Here is a 21,808-nt window from a genome sequence, read left to right as displayed (position 1 = left end):
TTTTTTTTTTAACTTGTACCCTTAAGCAACGTAATCACAATATATACACAAAGGAAGCTAAAATAAAGCTATGTTGAAACCCAAGTGTTTCAATCAATACATTAGATAATTACAGATCGTGTCAATAAATAGCCAGTTTTAAAACTGTTTAACAGGCGACTTTGTACATAGATACCAGGAAGAAAAAACAACAAAAAAATTATATATTTACAATTCAGTGCCTCAGGAAAAAAAAAAATATATCTTTTTTTTCTTTTTTTTTTGGCACTGACACAAATAAAATGAATAAATTATAGAAAAAAAAAAAAACCAAACACAAAATCCACAAAGGCAGGAGTCAATCCCCGTCATCCTTTACAAAAAGTGTGTGTGTGTGTGTGTGTGTGTGTGTATATATATATAAAATATATGTATATATTTTATATATATAAATACATATATATATGCAGAGAAACCAAGGAATGTTATAAAATATATTAGTGCCAATAAATACAGAATGGTACCAGACTTCCAACAGTCAGTATTTTTGATGCAGTCTGAAGGACAGTGACTTCCACCTAGAAGATAACCCAAGGGGATTTTCAGTCGAAGGAAACGACGGCGACAACGACAAAAAATAACATAGATAGATAGATAGATAGATAGATAGATAGATAGATAGATAGATAGATAGATAGATAGATGTCCAGGAAATCCTCCATCTGCCAGTAGTATTCCTACAGTCGCCCTCCTGCCCGTGGGGATGGCCCCGGGGTGACGCCTCGTGGGAGGACGTGGCGGGTTGGCTCTGCTTCAAGGTTGACCGGCTCAATATCAGAAGACGTACAATTAAATAATAATAATAATAATTAATAACAATAATAATTTAAAAATAAAACAAAAAAAAAAATACAGCCTTTGCGCTATTCGTACACCAGAAGCTTTCCAAATTGCTGGCAGGGTGCCGTGGAGCCTGGCAAGGCTGTTTGTCCACCCAGGGGTAGGTCCCCAGCAGCCCTGTCCCTGCTGGTGGGACATCCAGGGTCCAACTCAGGGAAAGGTCCCACATTTGGGATAATTCCCCCCATCTGGGTGGCTCTGCACCCTCTGCAAGGGGGGATTTCCACATAAAGATGTGGGTTTCCAGCGAGATACCTAGATGCTCATGCTGCTGGCGTAGGCACTTTGTGTATCACTGGCGTGCAGATTTTGGGTCCAGTTACATGGCATAGCCAAATAGTGTCATGTTCTCAGGCTGATTCAAACAACAAAAAGCTAAGGAGGCCTCTAATTTCCCTCCTAAGCGCAATCATTTATTTTTCCCTCCATTCTGCAGTCATACTCAAACAATAAATAACCCAACAACCTTCATCATTCATCTTCCTTCCTTGATTTACCCAATTTACCTATTAAGAAAAAAAGAGTATGAACAGTCTGGCCCACAAGTTTGTGGAGCTTCCATATCCTCAACATTTGGGAATCCTAAGGGTGCTGCTGCCCTTTACTTTGCTCTCCAAAGCCCCACGGGCTGCAGAGTTTACCCTGGCTTCCTCCCTCGTTGGCAGTTCTTTGTTGGCATATTCAGGCACCGAAAGTGATCGCAAAAGATCTCATGGACAAATCCTCAGGAAATTCAATAAATTAGAAAATAATTTATGGAAAGATTTAGGTGTTTTCTGTTAATTAAATAGAGCTAGCTCATGTTCCTCAAAAAGGGGATGGTTCTGCTCATTCTGCGGTATCATGGAAATCAGACACCTTCACGCTATCATGTCTGCAAGGGATGGTTCACACCTCCCCCATCCCTCCCTTCCCACCCACCTTGCATTCAGCTCTTGTAGCAGTGTGAGGTGATGACCACACAGCCAGCACCTCCCAGACTCAGACAACGGGGTCCTCTTTAGGACGTGTGCTGCTGGAGACCTCATGGCCCCTCCAGGTCATTGATAAACCACAGTGCTATTCATGTACTACCAGGTAGAAAATAAATAAATACAGATATATTATGCAAAAAATATGATTGTACACATAATACATCTGAGGTATCACCAATTTAAATAAGGTTTCATGCTACTTCAAGCTTCAGTGGCTAGTTTAAATTCTGGAATTTGCAATAAATAGATGAAGGATGATTATGTATATAGTGTACGGCTCTCTTCTGTAAACCTCTTCCGATTTAAATGCAAGAGCGTGTTGGTCGGCTCTTAATGCAAATCACAAACTTTAACAATAAATACAGCTTCAAAAGTTGTCTCAAAAAGTCCCCACAACACCGTAACGCTTCTAGAAGGGGCTGTGTGTACGACTGGCAACCTTCGCAAGGAGCATTTCTCAACAGGTCTTTGCATACAAAACACGAGGAAATTCATACTTGAAAGTCTCCCTCCCTCCCTCCCCCCCGCCCCACCGTGAAAGTGTAGAAATGTTTGCACAAACAGCAAGAGAACTGATTGTAGCTGCAGTATGTCAAAACGTCCACGTTCTATAAAGACCAAAAATAGTCTGTCTGCTCAGAAAGTCTGATGGTTATTTGTATCCTTTTTCACATAGCGCGACTGAAAGCTTGCCTGTCCAACCGCCCTTTGGCTTTGGTTTCAGCAGCCCGATGCTGCCAGTCCTTCGCATCCCCATCCAGCTGGGAGCTTCACACCTTCACCGTTTCCATCAGCGATGACTTGATTGCATCCTCTAAGAGCTGATTGTCTGTGAAAGGGGCTGGGGTTTCGGGGACGGATTCGGACAAACCAATGAGAGACTCCAAGAAACAGGAGCCCTGATCTCCAGCTTGAGGGAAACCGGGGAAATTAGGCAACTGAAACTGTAACGCTGAGAAGTTATCAAGGTTCTCATACTCCTTCAAGGAGTTGTAAAGGGGTCCCAAGTTATAGTCTGAGAAGGACTGGAAGAAATCCAAGGAGTCAGAGGAAAGGCTGAGGTCGGCATAGCTCTTGGAGCACGACTCAGCTGGGGCTGGGGCGCAGCACGACACTCCATCACAGTGTGCGTGCATGGCCTCCTCCAGCAGCCCGCCACTGTCCTGGTTGGCGTTCTCATCCAGGCACTCAGACAGGTGGGATGAGGCCCCGGGGCCAGGCTTGGCCTCACAGCTGTGGTCCTCAATGAAGAAGTCGGCGGGGTGAAAGCAGCTCAGGTTGTCCTCCTGGCAGTGATCTCCCTCCTCCTCAGCATCCGAATCATTGAAGTGGAGGATGCGCGCCAAGCCATCGTCATCGACGTCTGACTGGGACTTGTCAGAGGGGAGGCTCTCATAAGGTTCCTCCAGGTCCTCGCTGGGGTGGGAGGAGATGGAGGAGTCCGTCATGTCACTGCTGCAGCTGTTCTCCCCCAGGGCTTCCAACTCGGGGCTGAACTGGAAGGCTGGAGCCAGTGGCACCGTGCGTTCCTCCAAGGGCCCCTTTGCTGCTGCACAGCCCAGCTGGGGCAACCGCTCCCGGAACGGTGGTTCAGCCTCTGCCACCCCCTCGCTGCTCTGCTGCTGCTTCTCCAGCTCCAGCTTCATGATGGTGTGGATGAAGTGGGTCTGAACTCGGGCCTGGTTGAACTCGATCCTGCCCTCCGTGTTGCCGCAGCCATCCTTGGTGCAGCCGCAGGGGAAGGAGGTGTGGTCCATCTGTGGGGGAAGAACACGGGGGTGAGGACCCTCACCCGAAGCCCAAGCCACCTTGACTCAACCCCAAACTCGGTTTGGCATTTAAAAACAAGCCGAAAAAACACGAAGTAAAAAAAATTCCACAGCACTCTTTGGAAGAGTTATGTTAAAAAAGATGAATTTTGGTACAAATGAAACAAGTTAAAGGTTTTTTGTTTTTTTTTTCAGAAAGCAAAATGTAATGATCCAAAAGGAGACATAAGTGGGCAAATGTGAATTTTTGTATGTTGCACCATGATATTTAATATCTGATCTGTATCATCAGCTTCTGCCTCTCAGCAGGGTGAAGGACAAATTGCTCCACTGGCATCTGCGGCACTTACACGTCCCAGCTGTGAGCAGCCACTAGGGGGGGGCTGTGACATGCACATGGAGCACAAGTCCTACTGCACACATCCAACTGCCTGCGCACACACCTCTGCACACACACACCCTACACCACCCAGCCTGCAACCACAGCAGAGAGCAAGCAAGCAGCACCCACAGCAGTGACTACTGCCCCCAAATACAGCGGAGCAGACACCTCCAGCAGCATCTCCAAGAGCTTTTCCCACTTCACCTTGAGGAGGTGCATGAGATAGGGCAGTACCTGGCACTTAATGCCCGCCAAGCTGCAGCTGCAGGTCTCGGGATCGCAGACCTCCTGACAGTCGCAGCCGCAGTCCTCCCGGGACAGGCGGATGCTGTGCAGCTCCCGTTTCTCCTCCTTGTCAATCTTCTTCACCCCAACGGCTTTGAGCAGCGCGCGCCTCTTCTTGGCCGGGTAGGGCTGGAGGAAGAAGCCATCCTCCAGGTCCACGTTGCTGACGTCGATGTCGTCGTCAGAGATGTCCTCAATGGTGAGCTGGTTGGCTTCCTCTGATTCCTTCGTGCCGTTCATTGTGAGCTGAAGGCAAAACGTGGGCAAAGTGTTACAGAGCTGTCAGGGACACCAAGGCAGCAATCATCAACACCTCAGCCAGGGGAAATCACAGAACCATAAGGACTGGGAAATACCACTAAGGTCATCTAGTGCAACCCTGACTCATCCCCACCATGCCCGCCAACAGCGTCCCTCAATGCCACATCTCCACGTTTCCTGAATACCTTCAGGGATGGTGTTCCTCCACCAGCCCCCTGGGCAGCCTGTGCCAATAAATGAATCATAGAATCACAGAATAATCCAAGTTGGGGATCATCAAGTCCAACTCCTGGCTCCACAGAGGACCACCCAAACATCTGACCATATGTCTGAGAGCACTGTCTAAACGCTTCCTGACTTGCCCCAACGATGGCCACCTCCATGATCAATATCTGCCTCAGAGCTTCCAGAGAGAAACTCGAGAGCCCAAAGACCACAGGGTGCTCAGTGTCTTACTCAGGTCCCATATGAACACCTGGTGAACACCTGCTAGGAGCAGAGCATCACTTCTCTCAAGGGCAGAGAACTGAGCTGTGTTTCTCAGAGACCCACCAAAGGTTCAGGATCAATGCCCCAAGGACTCAGAAAGACCAACACAAAGAAAAGACCTTCCTGAAAAGAGAAACCCCCCAAAATCCAGCCACTCACTTTCCATTTCAAGGCTTCCAACTTCTCCTCTTTCAATTTCTCTTCCAGTTTCTCCCGACGAACGTTTTCCTGCTCTTTGGAGAACTCTGCTAAGGTGAACTGCCGGGAGGAGCTGTGTTTGCTCACCATCCCCAGCGTGCAGCCCCCACGGCTCGGCACGCTCGTGAAACCCTGGCAGCGAGGGAAGTAGAACACAGTGACCCGGTCGAACTCCACGTTGTTCTTCTTTAGCCGTTTGGATTTCTTCAGGATGGACGTGGCTGAAAATGAGGAAGAAAAAGAGCCTACAGTCAGCAATGCCATCTTGCAGATGGAGGTAAAATACTCTGCTAAACGCTACAAACGGGACTCACAGTGAGGACACAATAGGATAAGGTCACAGCAACTTGTGCTTTAGGATCTAAGGGTGGCAAGTGGATACAGAGGAAACTAAGCCAAGTCCCGATGCATTGGAGTCACCACTCAGATTCACCCAAAGTAACGCCCACTGCTTCTCCTCCCCACTGTGACTTCTGCCAGGAAATGCATTTGCTTATTCTTCACATGCAGCAGAGCAGAACGAACATGCAGCCAACCACCCTGCACCCTGCCTGCTGTCCCATGGCCCCATGGTCCCTTAACGCTGGGACACTGATGCTTCAGCTCCAGCTTTTGGGGCAGAGCAGAAAATAGCCCAAATGACAGCTCCTCCTGGTACTTCCTTCTGCCATCCACTGTGAGGAACCATGAATCTACAGTTTATTCTTGTAAGACTCATTTGAGAGCAGCTGCAAAGATGATACTCTTGATGCAGGTGACCCCAGGTAAACATTACAGGTAAACACTTAGAGCAGAGCTTCTCCAGGTTCTGCACATGCAGATGGAGCAAGTGGAGGTGGAATAATGGGGCAGGGCAATTTCACAGAATCACAGAACTGTCTGAGTTGGAACAGAGCCTTAAAGGTCATCTGGTCCAACCCCCTGCAATGAACAGGGACACTACAGCTCCACCAGGTGCTCAGGGCCTCATCCAGCCTGACCTTGAGTGTCTCCAGGGACAGGGCACCCACCACCTCACTGAGCAACCTGTGCCAGTGCCTCACCACCCTTACTGTATAAATCTTTCCTTATAACCCACCTAAATCTCTCCACTTTAAGCTTGAAACCATCTCCCTTTGTCCCATCACAACAGACCCTGTCAATGAATCTGTCCCCTTCCTTCTTACAGCAGCAGCAGCAGTTGGGTGCTGCTTGCATGTCAGGAAGGAGAGGCAGCAATGCACAAATTCAATGCCTGGGTTTTTTGGTGTTATGCTCAGCTAATGAAGCAGTGGGAATAGAATGAGCAGCCAGGAAGGGCCTGGTGAATCCCCAGCACGAGACTGCACTGTGCTGCTTGGACAGCAAAGCTGAGAAAGTACAAACTGAAGAGCAAGCTGCACCTATGTTTCACGGGTCTTGCTTGCCAAAATACTGCATTTCAGTTCCAGATGAAAAAAAAAAAAAGAAGAAAAAAGAAAAAAGAAATAAAACAGCATTCACCCAGCTGCGTCAGCAGCTTCGGCTCACTTGCTGAGGGTTTCAAACCAGGCTGCGCCGTCACTTTGATGCTATCTTTGCATTGTGCGTTGCTTTTTCATAATAACCTTGATTCAATCTTCTAAGCCATCAGCTCTTTATCAAGAGGCAAGTTAACCACCGCCAGCATCTATCGACCGAGCTGCTGCGCTCTGGCATTTGCTTCTCCCTCCTTTCCCACCCCCCAAATTGTTTTTCCATTCCTGACCCTTTTTCAGTGGAGCCAGAGAATACAAAAAGTTCATTGTTTTGTCACCAAACCTGGGAAGACAAGCAAGAATGAGACTCTTTATTATTACAAGACTTCTAAAGCCTTTTCAGACCACTGCGTGTTTGTGTATGTCTGCTAAGTGGAGCTTAACTGCTATATACAGTGGGTGTTCGGTGTAATTTACTGGGTTGGACCATTTCTCCTCCACAAAGATGGTCTCCTATTGTCTTTCTTTTCCCTTTGCACAGCAGATAAGGGATTTTCTGACCTTGTCTTCTGCATGTTTTCCTAAAAGCCCTCAAAACCGATAATGCTGGGAAAACAAAATAGCATTTATCTGTACTGACAGCGGAGGCAATGTCAAACGTGTCGTGTTCTTTGGCAAAGTCCCCACCTTACATAGGAAACGGGTTCTGAAATGGTAATTAGGCTGCTGGTTAATCATTTTTCAAAACCAGCATTACAGGCTGTCTGTTCCACAGTTGCCTATGGAACAGCTGAGAGCGTGCTGAGGGGTGGAGGATGCTCTGATAGCAGTGTCCTCCGGACACCTCTTCACACATGCATCCCACAGGACCAGAAATCTGAACTTGGGCAAAAAAGTTGCAAGAAGAGTGGCAAAACAGTGAGGGAAAGGGCTGAGGAAGATTCTTGTGAAGACACTGGGTGGTTATAAGGACAGGGCAAACAGGGCTAGCAATAGGGGACTCACGGGTAAAGCCTGGTGCTACAGCCGAGCCGGGCTTGCTTTCTCCACGGGAGCTTTCCTCATCCGAGTCCCAGCCTGAGGATGCCGAGGAGGACAGAGGGGAGCAGGAGGAGGAGGAGCAGTAGGTGCTGTCATCCCCCAGCTCTTCATACTTCCTTTTCAACACCCCGCTCATGGTGACGCCGTATTGCTCATATAACTGCAAAAGAAGGGAGAGAAGCATCATCAGCCAGGGAAATCATTCTGCTTCCAAACTGCCTGCACGAGCTCCGCGTGGCCACGCAGGTGTGACTCCCTGAAGGTGCACCCCACAACCACACCTCCCAGCTGCAATCCCTCTCCTCTTTAAAGGCGCCGCAGAAACGTGACGGTCCAGGAACGCATTCAATCGATGCAAACATTATCCAGCAATAATTACTACATTTTGCTTACTAATTCTTTTATGTTAACTCCTTCCCCCGATCGCTTTCTGCGCAGTTACAGCTTGAGCGTCTTGCTAATTACAAAAATAAGCCAGTTTGCAGAGAACAATCTGTTGGCATGATTTACTTGCTATAGCCCCCTGGGGAAACAGACTTATTAAATGAAGCACTGAAATACAAATATATCAACTGTGAAGAACAGCCCTTCTCCTCACGGTGCCTTTCATAGTCAGTCCCCCATTCAATAAGCTATTCTTGTTTAGGCTGGGTTATGTATCAAGCATAGTAGCAATTAAAAACAACGTAGCTAATTAAAAACAAAGGAGCTCTGTGCTTGCCTAGATTCCTACATTTCCTTCACTCTCTTCTCACAGCCCAGCGTCCCTGGAGCAGCGTGGTGGCAGTGCAGACCCAGTGCTAACAGTCCTGGTGTCCTCATGCCCCCTCGTGAAATCCTCCCACCAGCACAACCTACTCCTCGTACCCGTGACCGTATCACTTTCTCATCCTCTTTTGCATGTCTGAAGTGAACTGAAATCTGACAGCCCTGAGCAGACGGCACAGAAACGGCACAGACTTCAGAACCTCCCAGTGATGGGATGCTCAATAGCACAACAGCACCTGCGACGGTGGGTGCCTGCAAAGCCCTGCTGCTCATCAGTCAATCACTGACAGCTTCCAGGAGCCAGCAGTCCCCTGAAAGGTTAAAGACGGGTGGATGGAGCGGTTCCGGGCTTGGAAGAAGTTAATCATTGCACAGGGCCTCGTGTGCCAGAGGTTGGGTTGTCAGGCCTTGACCCAAAGCTGATGTGGAGAAGGTGGCTGCGGCAGCGTGTCCAATCCAGCAGCGGTGCTGAGCCCTCTCCTGCCTTTTTTCTCTGGTTTGCACCCGCTCGCTGCTCCATCCTTACTGAAGATGCCACCTTCCAGCCAACAGAGGAGCACGCAGCTCTTCAACACGCCCATAGGATGGGAGCTGAGCGAGCACTCATGTCACTTAGGCTTTGGCCCATCCTGCAGGGACACCAGCGGGCATCAGAGTGAAGCCCTCGGACAGCAACACAGCATTTTGGCCAAGCTCACCCCATCCCTGCCTCAGTTTGCCACTCCTCCCACGTGCAGTCCGTCCAACACAAACACCCTCCTCTCCATTTTTCGGACGGTACCACTTTGTTACATATATTTTGACCAAATACATCCACATCCATCTGCCCTCCCCCCCCACACACATAAACATCGTCCAGATGGGGTTCAGCCATCAGGGCAAAGTCAGTGCCCTCCACTGAGCTGAGCACCATCAGTGCCCTCCCCAGGGCACCATCAGTGCCCTCCCCTCCTCGCCCCAGTGCTTGGCGGCAGAACCCAAGCCACGAGAGCAGTGCTGCTGAAACCACGGCTGGGATCGCTGAGCTGTGGCGATGCCGCAAGCCTGAGACTCCCATCCACGTCTGTGCCTGCCATAGAAGTCACAAAAATGTGCACAGCCGCGTGAAAAACAGAAAATATCAGCGCTCAGCCGTGGAAATCTCCACGAGCAGCTCAGCGCGCAGGAGGATTTTACCACCTTTCCTCCCTCTCTCTTTTCTTTTCTTTTTTACATAACCTGAAATAAAATAATCCTATCTTCCTTTCAGTTGCCAAAAAAGACATTCTGTTCTTGGCTAAGACTTCTTACTCATCTATTTTACTGAAAACAGCTTTTGGAACAAGTACATAATGCAATGGATCAAACCCGCAGGAATTCCTCTCTGGCACCAGAACTCCCACTATCCTGGGAATACTTTCTAACAAATATTTAGCCCAGATGTGCATTCCTTCTTTTTTCTCTCTCTCTCTGTCTCCCTCCTTTTCTTTCTCTTTTTCCTTTTTTTTTTCCAAGCATTTTTTTAGGGGGGGGGGGGGGAGGTGTTTAGCAGGGAGGGGGAAGGGAAGTGAATCCGCTAAGTCCCGTTTCTGGCGCACGGCGAGCTGCAGAGCAAAGCCCTAATACGCAGGAATGCAAAGAATTAATGTTTTAACTATCCTCCACTTGGACAACGTATCAACAGTAAATACTTGGAGTCATTTGGATTTCAGAAAGCGTTCGTGCAGCCCAGGGTGGAGGAGGGCACCCAAAATCCTACCGGGCCCGGTTGTAAGGGACTGCGCACAGGCACCGGGAGGAAGTTTGGGGTTTTTGCAAGGAGCAAAGCATGCAGCACCACGCACCTCTCCTGGAAGCAGCTCCCGGGGGACTGCAGGAGAACGGCAGCATTGGCGATTTCATTTTCTGACTGGAGAGGATCCCCAAAGGGTGGAAGGATCCCAAATCTGCACGCGAACTGAAAGCAAAGTTTGGTCTGCAAAGCAACTCGGGCTCAAAGAAAGGAAACAAGCAGGGAGCACCGGCACCCCGCAACCCCAGCGCATGCGGTCGAGCCTTCAGCGGGGCTGAATACTGCGCTTAAACCCAACACTACAGCTCTGCACACTGAACACGGGGAGGTTTTTCTCCCTTTCCCAGGTGTTATTTGCACCGCATGACCTCAACATCATCAAAAAAAGACACCAGCGCGGAGCCATCAGCCCTCGATCACCGCCGTCCACTTAACAATTTAACGACGTCGCTTCCCCACTTCAGGGAGCCCGTAGAGTTCAGCCCAGCTGATTTTCACCCTCTCCCACGGTTGGGTTTAGGGTTTCACAGCCTTCCCCTGGTTATAAATAGCCCCCAAGCGTTTGCTGTGCCCCAAGCAGTCCTCCTGCCAGCACCTTCCATGGGAAGCAGGGCACACGTGAGCCAATATTAGGGAATCCCACCAAGAAAAGGCTCTTTGTAGGTTTGGCATCAAGCCCTTCTGCCTCGCTGACAGCTCGAAAGGTAAACAAGAAACATTAGGAAACGCATTAAAACGTTATCTGACACAGCCCGACCAGCAGCGTGGTTCGGATGTACTCTGCACCGCAATAAATATGAAAAGAGTGACGCGTGCTTTTGTCTAGGAAAATCCTCGACTTGATTACGCCCCATGAATAATTCACGGCAGGTTTCCGTGTGTGCCCTCCCCGCAGGTACACGCTGTGCCGTGCGCTGCCCCCTCCCCCCATTCCCCCCACCCGGCTCCACGCCTTTCCTGAGCTGAATTATTAAAAGGAGGAATGCGAAGCTCAGGGTGTCCTCCGTGAGAAAGGATAAAAGCGGAAAAAAAGAAAAGGCAATAATAATAATAATAATAATAATAATAATAATAATAATAATAATAATAATAATAATAATAATAATAATAAAGGAGTAGTAATTAAAACGCAGAGGTCCATGAGGAACAATAGGGAAAAAATAATAAAAAAAATAATAATAAAAAGAAAAAGAAAATAATAATAAAACAGTATAATAATAATAATAATATAAATAACAAAATAATAAAAGTTATAAAAATAATAAAAAATAATTCTAATAATAATAATAATAAGAAGAACTAATAATTGCCTCTGGGACAGGGCTGTCCCCGTGCATCAGCCTCATCCCACAGTGCCCCCGAGGAGGTGATGAGCGCTCGGGGAGAAACTGGGGCAGCTCTGCGCGTGGAGGGGTTCCCTTCGGTTCCTTCGGTCCCTCCGGTTCCCCTCTCCCTATCCCCAGCAGCGCTGCCAAAGCCGCCGCTGCGCGCTGAGCGCTGCGGGCGCTCCGTCCGTCGGTGCGTCCGTCGGAGCGCCGGTAGGTGTTGCTGTAGCGACGGGAATACATCCCCGGCCGGGAGCTTCGGGGCAGAGCGAGCCGGTCAGCCTTCCCCCCACCCCCCCCCCCCTCCCCTTCAACACCTCCTCCCGTTCTCCCCCCCCGCTTTTCTTTCAACATCGCAAAACTGCGAGGGCTGCGATTCAATGGGGGTCCGGAGGAGCCGTGCACGCACTGCGCTGGAAAACCGTGTGGAGGGGGGGGACACTCAAAGCCGAGACCACCCCCCTTCACCCCCCCCCCCCCAAATCCCCACCTCCCCGTCCCGACCGCCGCGTTCCCCACCCCGTTACCCCGAGTCCCCCCCCATTACCCCGCGCACAGCGGCCCCGATCCAGACGGCGCCTCCGCGTCTCCCCCTCCCGGCTCCGTCCTGCGGGACGCGGGCAGCCCGCACCCGACGGCCGCGACGGACGGACGCGATCCGTACACCCCGAGCGCGGAGCGGCAGCGAGCCGGACCGTCGGCGATTCGATGCGGACACCCCCCCCTACCCACCCACCCATACACACACACACACACACACACACACACACACACGCTCCGGGCCCATACCTGCGGCGGCGGCTGCGGTTCTCGGCGCGGCGGCTCCGGCTGCAGTGGCGGCGGCGCCTCCCGCTCTGCCGCTGCCGGGGCTGCGCCGCGCCGCGCTGCCCTTTTTCGTCAGTGGAAAACTCCGGGCTCTGACGCAGGCGGTGACAGGAGCGGGGCCGGCTTCCTGCCCTCCCCCCCGGGCGGGGCGCTGACTCAGGGCCGCCTGCCCGCCCCGCCCGCCGGCGGCTCGGGGAGTTTAGGTCCCGTGGAAGTTTGGGGATGCGCAGCCACAGCGGGAACGGGGGAGAGCTCTTGGAGAGAGGCACCGAGGAGGGGTTTTGGTGGATGAGAAGCTGGGCGTGAGACTGGGCTGCGTTAATAAAAGGGGGTGGGATTGTCCCCCCCTCTGCTCGGCTCTTGTGGGGCCCCGTCTGGAGTGAGGACGCAGAGCTCCTGGAGTGGGTACAGAGGAGGAGTGCTAAGATGGACAGAGAGGGATGGAGCACCTCTCTTGTGAGGAAAGGTTGAGGGAATTGGGCTTGTTCAGCTTGGAGAAGGAAGAGATGGCTCCGAGGAGACCTCGCTGTGGCTTTCCAGTACCTGAAAGGAGTGTATAAGCAGGAGGGAGAACAACCGTTTGCATGGGTTGATTGTGATAGGAGAAGGGGGAATGGGTTTGAATTAAAACAGGGAAGATTTAGGTTGGATGTTAGAAGTTTTTCGCTCAGAGGGCGGTGATGCACTGGAACAGGTTGCCCAGAGAGGCTGTGGATGTCCCATCCCCGGAGGCATTCAAGGCAAGGCTGGGTGTGGCTCTGAGCAGCCTGTTCTAGTGGTTGGTGTCCCTGCCCACAACAGAGGGTTGAATCTCAATGATCTTTGAGGTCCTTTTCAACCCAAGCCATGCTATGATGCTATGACCCCAAGTGGGGTACTTCAGGATTGGATTTTCAGATCCTGCAATTTGGGAACCTCCAAATGTACTGTGACCCTGAGAAGGATTTGGATGCCTCATGGTGTATAGATCCCTCAAAATTTTGGGGACACAGCCACACTGGGATCCCAAAAGGGGTTTGGATGCCTAAGGGTGTTCAGATCCCACATGGAATCTGGGAATCACAGTTGCACTGTGACCCTGAAGGGGATTTGGATGCCACAGGGTGTTTGGATCCCTCAAAAGTATAGAGGAACTCACAGCCACTCCATAAAGGATTTAGATGCCTCAGGGAGTTCAGATCCCATGAAAGTCTGGGGACTCTCAACCACACTAAGGCCTCAGAAGGGGTTTGTATACCTCAGGATGTTCAAATGCCACGAGGGTTTGGGGTTCCACAATCATGTTGGGACCCTGACAGGATTTTGGGTCCCTCAAAGTTTCACAGGGGATTGGGAGCCACAGCCACTCTGGGACCCCAAGAGAGGTTTGGATGCCTCAGGGTGTTCAGAACCAAAAGGATTTAAGGACATCTGAGATCAGAGAATTACAGAATCATGAAGGTTGGAAAGGACAATCTATGATCATCAAGTCCAATAATAACCCCACTTCTGCCATGCCCACTAACCCACGTTCCTCAGTGCCACATCTCCATCCAGACAGAGTTTGATTTCCCAAGGGTATTTGTGCCCCCAGAAAGGATGTAGGCCCATGGGCATGGGTTGGCCACCAAGACTCCATCAGATCTCCTTCAGCAGTGAGTGAGGTGTGTGGATTTACGTGGAGCTGGACCAACTCTGGGGGTAAATGCCCTCAAATAGTACACAATGGATTCCTATGTATGTTGAATGAAATATTTTACTTTGACTCAATCTGCATCATGTTGATGTTGCGTTTCCAAGACTCCATTCTCCAACAAATGAAGCTGAGATGTGGCACAAGTGTTTCCCGTGGGGGTTGGTACTTCATCCACATAAGTCCCCTGGATAGGACCAAGGAGTAAGGGGATGGGAGACCCATCTTGTCCAGCCTGAAGCAGGCTTTACCATCCACCCGTTGAGAGGCTTCTCATCATGCCAAGGTCCTGCTTCAAGTCTTCTGCCTGGCTTAGCTTCAGCTGGAAATTGGACAAGGTCAAGCCAAATTTGCTGGGAAGATACTCTAGATGATGTAAACCTCTTGCGTTGCCTTTCACAGTCTCACCAGTGAAAGGTTTTGAACTCTAGGCTAAATTATTAGGAGATACTACAAATCTGATGATGAACTGTTCCTCTGCAGCACCGAAACCACAGCCAGTTCAGCTAATGCCACCAAATGAAGTTGTGCCACCAGGATTTTTGCTGCTGGTCTATCCCTGGCACCTTTCTTTGGTTCCTATGGGGAGCAACAGGGGACCAATGGAGAATAATTCCAACCCCAATTTGCACCTGGTGGAACTCCATGCCGCTGTGGTCGTCCAGTGTTTCCCATCTTTGCCCTAGCACCTGACTTATAGAGTCACAGTATCACAAAATCATACTATGGTTTGGGCTTGAAGGGAAGTTAAAGCCCATCTAGTTCCTCCCCCTGCTGTGGGTAGCTACACCTCCCACCAGATCAAGTTGGCTGGAGCCCCATGCAGCCTTGAGCACACCAAGGATGGGGCACCCACAGCTCTCTGGGCAGCAGTGCCAGTGCCTCACTGCCCTCTGAGCAAAGAGTTTCTTCTTAATATCCTACCTAATCCTACTCTCTTGAAGTCTAAAGCCACTGCCCCTCGCTGTATTGCTTTCAGACTGTCTAAAAAGTTGGTCTCCATCCTTTTTATAAGCACTGACGGGTGAGTCCTGTCTTCAGGGCAGGAGGCCCTTCCTGAATGTGGCAGCATGCAGCACTTGGTCTCCAAAGGAGCGGTTTTCCTGAGGTTTCGTTGACCATGTTTGGACATGGCCGTGATTAATATTTCCTGACAGGAAGACGTCATGTGTGCAAGGCTTTCCTTTTTGGGGTTTGGGTTGTGGGTGAGCAAGTTCAGGTTGTTCACTGGCTCCTCGCTTCCTCCAGCTCTTGGTCTACACCCGGCGGCTCCGTGTTGGTTGCAGTCCTGGCGCCGGGGGTGTGTCACCGTACCATCCCCGGGGACACGGAGGGCTTTGTTACGGTGGGACTGGGGCGTAATATCACTGCTCTGCACGGCGTGTCTATGAGATAAAAGGGAGGTGGTTTGTTGCTGTCCCTGAGCTGAGTTTGGCACGAAAGAGCCAGGGTATGGGAGAAAGGGGATATCCTGGAAAAGTGACCTCCGGGTTACACTCCTCCCTCGCTTTTATTTGTTTCGAGGAAAGTAAAAAGCCACTGTGAGATCGAGCCTGGTGGAAGCTAACACAGAAGGGTAAATAGCCCTCAAACAGCATAAGACGCTTTTCTGTGTTGGTTGGATGGAATATTTCTCTCTGCACATTTTGCTGATGTTGCTTCTCCGAGCCTCTATTCTCCAACAAATGAGATAGCGAGGAAAAAAAGAAACAAAACAAACAATATATATTTCTTTCTAACCCGAATCAGGTTGGTCTGCTTTTACCAGGGCTTTTCCACTCCGCAGAAATATCCTCCTCTCCCCTATGTCCAGGAAAGCCAGTGCTCCTTTGCCAAGGCTGCTGGCAGCCTGACCTGGAGCTGGGTTCCTTGGCTGGACGCCATGTGAGCATTGCTGTGATCAGAGGAAATTCCCTGCTGAACATCCCAGCACAGCGTGGTGGCTCAGACCAAGCGTGGGATGCAGAAGGAAGGACCAGAGGGAGATGCTGCAGGTTGCATGGAGCAGCCAGATAAGGAGTGGGCAAGTCTGGTACTCCTTGCTGCCTATTTTGTGTGTGTCTTGCAGCGGGAGAAGTGCCTCTAATTGCTTCAGGATGGATACATCAGGAAATGCGTGAGGTAGCAGAGGTGAATTTTAGTTTGGTTTTATGTATGCATTTTGAAAGCTCCTAACAGCACTATCTGCACTGTTGGGTGTTGCAGCAGCTTGACTGGAAGTCTAAATGTCCAGGCACTCTGTAGTTAGGGGCAGTCATTGCACAGGGTTGTGGATACCCCATTCCCTCCAGTGTGCAGGGCCAGGCTGGATGGGGCCCTGGGCAGCTGGATCTGGTGAGGGTCAGCCAGCCCACAGCAGGGAGGTTGGAACTACATGATCATTAAGGTCCCTTCCATCTAAACCATTCTGTCATTCTGTGACAGCTGGAGAATGCAATCTGTGTGCCGAGGAGTGCTGATACGATTGTTTGATTCCCAACAAACGTGCAAAAATCATCAACCCAAGCGAAAAAGTGTTAATGTGGGCTGCAGACACTGCAGACACCGAGTGGGAACTGTGACAGTGCTGAGCAGCTCCGGCCACCGCTGGTGATGGTTAGCAGCACGAGCACAGCAGGGAAGCAGTGTTATGCAGACAGCTGCGTCCTCAATTAACCCAACCCATGGTTAACTTGGGTGTCAACAGAGCCCCTCGTGCAGGGATTTGGAGGCGGGGGATGCTGAGTACTGAGCTTTTCACTCCTTGATGTGCAGAGAGCTGGGTTAGTGCTGACACGTCTCCAGAGATGGGACCGCTGCAGTCCTTGCAAGGGTGTTACCCTCCCAGCAATAATTAAATCTCCAGCTTTCAGGCGTAATTACCAATGACAGAGCCTCCGGAATCAGTTCTTCTGTATGCTCAACTGTTTGGTCTCCTGACGTAATGTTTTACACAAAGGTACAAATACAGGGACAAGGAGCAGCAGCACGAACTCCATCCTTCGCTGCGTTTGGTGACAAGAAACCATCTCCAGACACCGGGGGGGCCCAAAATTGCAATCCTGGGTTCCTAACGGGCTCTGAAGGAAGTGGAACCTTACAGCACAGCTTCTTCAGCACTCAGCCGGTTGGGAAATGGCAATGTCTCAGCACTAGGACCTGCCTCCAGCTCTGGGTTTATAATTGGTGGTGTTGGCGGCGAGCCAGGCAGCTCTCACAGCTCTGTCTTGCGAGGACAAAACCCCCATTACTTTTTTGCTCCCTAATTCTCCCAAGGTGTGCTGCTGTCTATCAATAGAGTCGCCATGAGGTAATAGAAATTACAAGCCTCTCCAGACTTATTTGTCTGAAAGCGTTTCTTGTAAAAATAATTATGTGGGTCTCCGGAACCACGCTACGTGAGAATGGCAGAAGAGAAAGTTTGCAAATTAAATTGCAACAAAAGGCTCTTTATGATAAACTGCAAGGGGGACTGGGTGAGAGGCTTACTGCTCTTCCATCGGGCTGGCTGGAGAGGAAAAGCAAACGCTGGGGTCTGTTGGTTGCTTTGCTCCAGGCACCAGCACCCAGTTCTGTGTTTGCTGAGGCACTGCTTGGTGCTCATTCCTTGCCCTTACTGTGACCATGGGATCATAGAATTGTTTGAGTCGGAAGAGGCCCAAAGGCCATCTAGTCCAACTCTCCTGCAATGAACAGGGATACCCACAGCTCCATCAGGTGCTCAGAGCCCCATCCCCTGACCTTGGGTGTCTCCAGGGATGGAACATCCATCACAGGGACTTTGCACCTCCAGCCTCGCTCGCTCTGCCTGGCTCTATGCATGGAATAGGATTTCACCCGCAAGAGCACCCTCCAAAGCACAGATGTGTAAAATGATGTGGCAGACAAGCTGAGGAGGAAATACCTGAGCTGTCTGAAATTGTTACTGCCCCCCTGCCTCCAGCAAAGGACCAAGCGTTTGGGCTCCCGCATCTCAGCACGATCCTATTGTGATGCAGAATTTGTGCTAGACTGGGAATGGGAACATCTGAGGCAGTGTGGGGCAGGGACATTGCTTCCCCCATCAGCTGTTGTGATCCTGGCAGACGACTGAAACAGCAGTAAAATACACACATCGATTATATGTATACAAACAGAAGTGCAGTTGTCTCTACGTATTTAACTCGAATGAATTCACAGCAAATTTCAACCAGAATCTCTACTCTCATGTCTCTGAGAGCTGACGTTTGGTGGCCATGGTGACACTTTGCTGCTTTCTTCTTGGTGACTGAGCTCGTGATCGTGGAATTATAGGATGTCCTGGGTTAGAAGGGACCCTAAAACCCATCCACTTCCAATCCCCATCTGCCATGGACTGGTGCCACTCACCAGATCAGATTTCCCAGTGCCCCATCCAACCTGGCCTTGAGCTCCTCCAGGGATGGGGCACCCGCAGCACTCTGGGCAGCTGTGCCTCTTCCCCAAACACTCTGACCCATCTGAGCTTTCCCTCTTTGCTCACAGCCTTCCCTGTGCTTCCAGCTGCCACCCGCAACCGCAGGAGATCTCCTGCGTCAGCGGCAGCTGTGCCACAAAACGCTGCTGCGCTGCATCCCGAAACCGCGTTACCCCACACGCATTAGCCAAGCAGATGGGTTGCAGCACTGGGCAGTTGCAAAAGAGAAATTCTGCTTTTCTGGGACGCTCGCCATCAGAAGAATATGTTTCTCCTAAAATCTGCAGAGCTAACAATCCTGGAGGACAAAACCTCCTGGCTCTGTTAGCTGGGCAAAGGTTATAGGGATGTGGACAGCCCCACAGAGTGAACCCCCAGTGTAACAGCAGGGCTTTGGTGAAGACTGATTTCCCACTCATCCTGTAGGATTGGGAGAAAACTGAGGAGCTGCAGTGATGTCTCTGTTCCCCCCACTTCAAGCTTTCCCTAAAGGACAAAAATGAAAATGGAAGATATGTGCACACACATACAGATACACTTAATCACATAACGTATCCATGGCGGTAACGTCTCCCCGTGGGAGAAGGCTCTATGAGGCAGCATGGCAACGAAACTCCTAGCAAGAGGCAGAGAGGGGGATAAAAGTGGTCCTGGTGCAGGCAGTGCCCACCAGCTCATAGGAAACGAGTGCAACCTGAACACAACTGGGCTGCAATTCCGAGAGGATTCAGGAAGGGCAATAAACCCGCGTCCTTCTGGTTTGCATTCTGCATTTTGGGCTCCTAAATATCAGCACGCACAAACTTTCTTCTTCGACTGTGGCAGCTGCAAAAAATGAATTCCCTCCTTGAAATGAAAGCCAAGATTTACATGTAATGATCTGACCCCTGGAGACAGGCTTCTAAGAAAACTACCCCAAAATGTGGCAGCTTCCCTGCATTCACCAAACACTCGTGCGTGTCCAGGCACTGGATTTAGAGCAAGGCTTTGGTGAGCCAGCATCTGCCACATGCAGTCCAAAGTGCATCAAAAAGAAAAGGCTTCTTGTTTCAAGAAACATCATTTTGAAATCAATCTACTCAGAACAACAGAAAGAAAAAGACAAGGAGAGAAGTATACAAGCAAAGGTTGATTTTAATCCAGAAGGAAGATACTGTGGGAGGCCTGAAGCAGCTTTATAGGGCTGAGCTTTGCCCTACAGATGTGATTTTTTATTCATCCATTGTCCTGATAAATTCTTGCTGGCTCTGCCCATGGTTGAGGTCGTGTCACCCATGTTGGAGAACAGCACCGATCTAACTCCGCAGGAAAGCACTGCAGGGGAGAAATAGTTCTTGAAGTCAAGCATTGCAATTTACTAACAGGTTTATTAAAATCTTATTAGAAGATTATTTTTTAAAGTCCATTTTACACAGTCATTGCCCTTCTGCTGCTGTCTAATCCTGGAAAATCTCGGTGAATGAGTCATTTGCACTTACTATCTATTACACCCTGTTATTATAAGCCTGAGTGTGTTTGTGTTTGCTCCAAATAGTACTGACACAGCCGTAACAGTGCTGTATAATCTCATACACCTCTCCTTTCACAGATTTATAGTCATTAAGGTTGGAAAAGACCACTAAGATCATCTAGTCCAACCATCAGTCCATCACCACCATGCCCATTGGGAGACTCTTCGTTGTTGAGAGAGAAGCATCTCAGTGTGGCTTCTTAGTACACAGGGGGACTTAGGGAACCTATCACCTTGTTTTCCAGTCCTCAGCACTATGAAGAAGCTCTTAATGCATATTTTTGAAGGTGGTGAGGCACTGGCACAGGCTGCCACCCCATTCCTGGAGGTGCTCAAGACCAGGCTGGATGGGGCCTGGGAAGTCTAACCTAGTGCCTGATATAGTGATTGGCAACCCTGCCCATGTCAGAAACCTTGGAACTAGATGATATTTAAAATCCCTTCCAGCCCTATGATTTTGGGTTTGGTAGGTGAAAGGCGCTATTGAAGATGAAGCATCAGACAAGAATATTCTTCCAGCACAAACTACTGTGAGTGAAAATGGTGAGAAGGAAGACATCCCTGGTGCAGGGAACCTGCTTTGGCAGGAGGGTTGGACTCAATGCTCTCTTGAGGTCCCTTCCAACCCCTATGATTCTATGATCTGGCAGCAGTGCATCAGAGATACTTAAGGGCCACCGTGATTATTTGCTTGTTTTTGGCACACGAAGGCTGATGAGCGTTAATGTGACTTGAAGGGCTAGGATCCTGGCATCACTGTCTTGGAGTCACTCAAGTCTGGACCAGGCTCTGAGCACCTTGATCTAGCTGTAAGCATCCCAGTTCATTGCAGGCAAGTTGGACTAGGTGGCCTTTAAGGGCTCCTTCCAACTCAAAACTGATTCTGTGATTCCATGACACCCTGGAGCAGCCCCTTCCTCAGGGAGAGATGGCCAGGAGTCAAGGGGGGAGTTTTGCTCTCCATGTAACTACAGGAAAAGGAAAAAAAAAATGCACATTCAAGGTTTAAAAATCGCACTTGCTGCAGGGAATGTTTCCATTGGCAGAGCTGCCAGAACCGGCACAAATGATTCAAAACATTTTTGTTAAATGAAATTCTCTGATGATGTCAGAGCTGAAGCTCCTTTAGCAAAACCTTGACAAAGAAGGAAGGTTGAAACAACAACAACAACAACAACAACAACAACAACAAAAGGATGAAAAAAATGACACCATTTGACAGAGGGGGATTAGGAGCTTACAATTATATTTATAGGCTATCCAAATATTTGAAAGCTTGGAAATTCATAGTTCCAGTGCTTTAGCTCTGCTCTCAAGGCCTGCCAGCCTCTTAGCGTAAGTCACGCAAGGCAGCCAGCTGGGCTGGGCTCTCTGTGCTCCCAGAGCCTATTTTCTATTCTCATGCACTGAATCCCACCTCCTGCAGGCTGACAAACAACTCCCACTTCCTCCACGTGCCTCAGTTTCTCCTTCTGTCCAACATAGACAGTTCTGATGTCAGAAAGCTTTGAGGTTTGTCACTGGGGAGAGCAGGACAGGGGGTTTGGTCTCTTCCCTGTGCTCGGTGAAACAGGGTACTGATCATTCAAATATCAGCATCAACTCTTTACACGACCTTCTACCACACCACTCATTTCCTGGGTTGGGAAAACCCATCACTAACAGCAGTGTTGTTGAAATGCTGCTTTATTCTATGCCTGTCACTCACCCTGGGTGAAGTAACCCCATCTTCATCCCAGCTCTGCTAACCTACTTCATCTTTATTGATTAATGGGTCATAATCCTCCTTTAGTGAAAACATCACCATGC

The 21,808-nt window shown here is 49.8% G+C and overlaps 1 protein-coding gene across 2 annotated transcripts; it reads right to left on the bottom strand.

Annotated features, from left to right (window-relative positions):
• Nucleotides 1-1,785: 1,785 nt before the first annotated feature.
• On the bottom strand, nt 1,786-12,476 carry CSRNP1 (cysteine and serine rich nuclear protein 1). 2 transcript variants are annotated; one of them, XM_065744908.1, is made up of 5 exons: nt 12,368-12,476; nt 7,679-7,874; nt 5,199-5,458; nt 4,239-4,535; nt 1,786-3,610 (listed from the first exon to the last, which is right to left on the bottom strand). In XM_065744908.1, exons 2-5 carry the CDS (start codon nt 7,848-7,850, stop codon nt 2,624-2,626), a joined length of 1,716 nt encoding a protein of 571 aa, XP_065600980.1. In that variant the 5' UTR covers nt 7,851-7,874; nt 12,368-12,476; the 3' UTR covers nt 1,786-2,623. The 2 variants fall into 2 exon arrangements, with proteins under 2 accessions (XP_065600980.1, XP_065600979.1); XM_065744907.1 differs by lacking the exon at nt 12,368-12,476 and having other exon boundaries at nt 7,679-7,901.
• Between the last annotated feature and the right edge of the window lie 9,332 nt (nt 12,477-21,808).

This window comes from Cyrtonyx montezumae, unplaced genomic scaffold (genome assembly GCF_038088225.1).
Source record: "Cyrtonyx montezumae isolate F1298 unplaced genomic scaffold, pur_monq_1.0 scaffold_32, whole genome shotgun sequence".
Classification (NCBI taxonomy): Eukaryota; Metazoa; Chordata; class Aves; order Galliformes; family Odontophoridae; genus Cyrtonyx; species Cyrtonyx montezumae.
Note: the sequence above shows the minus strand (reverse complement) of the source record. Positions and strands in the feature narration are given on the sequence as shown.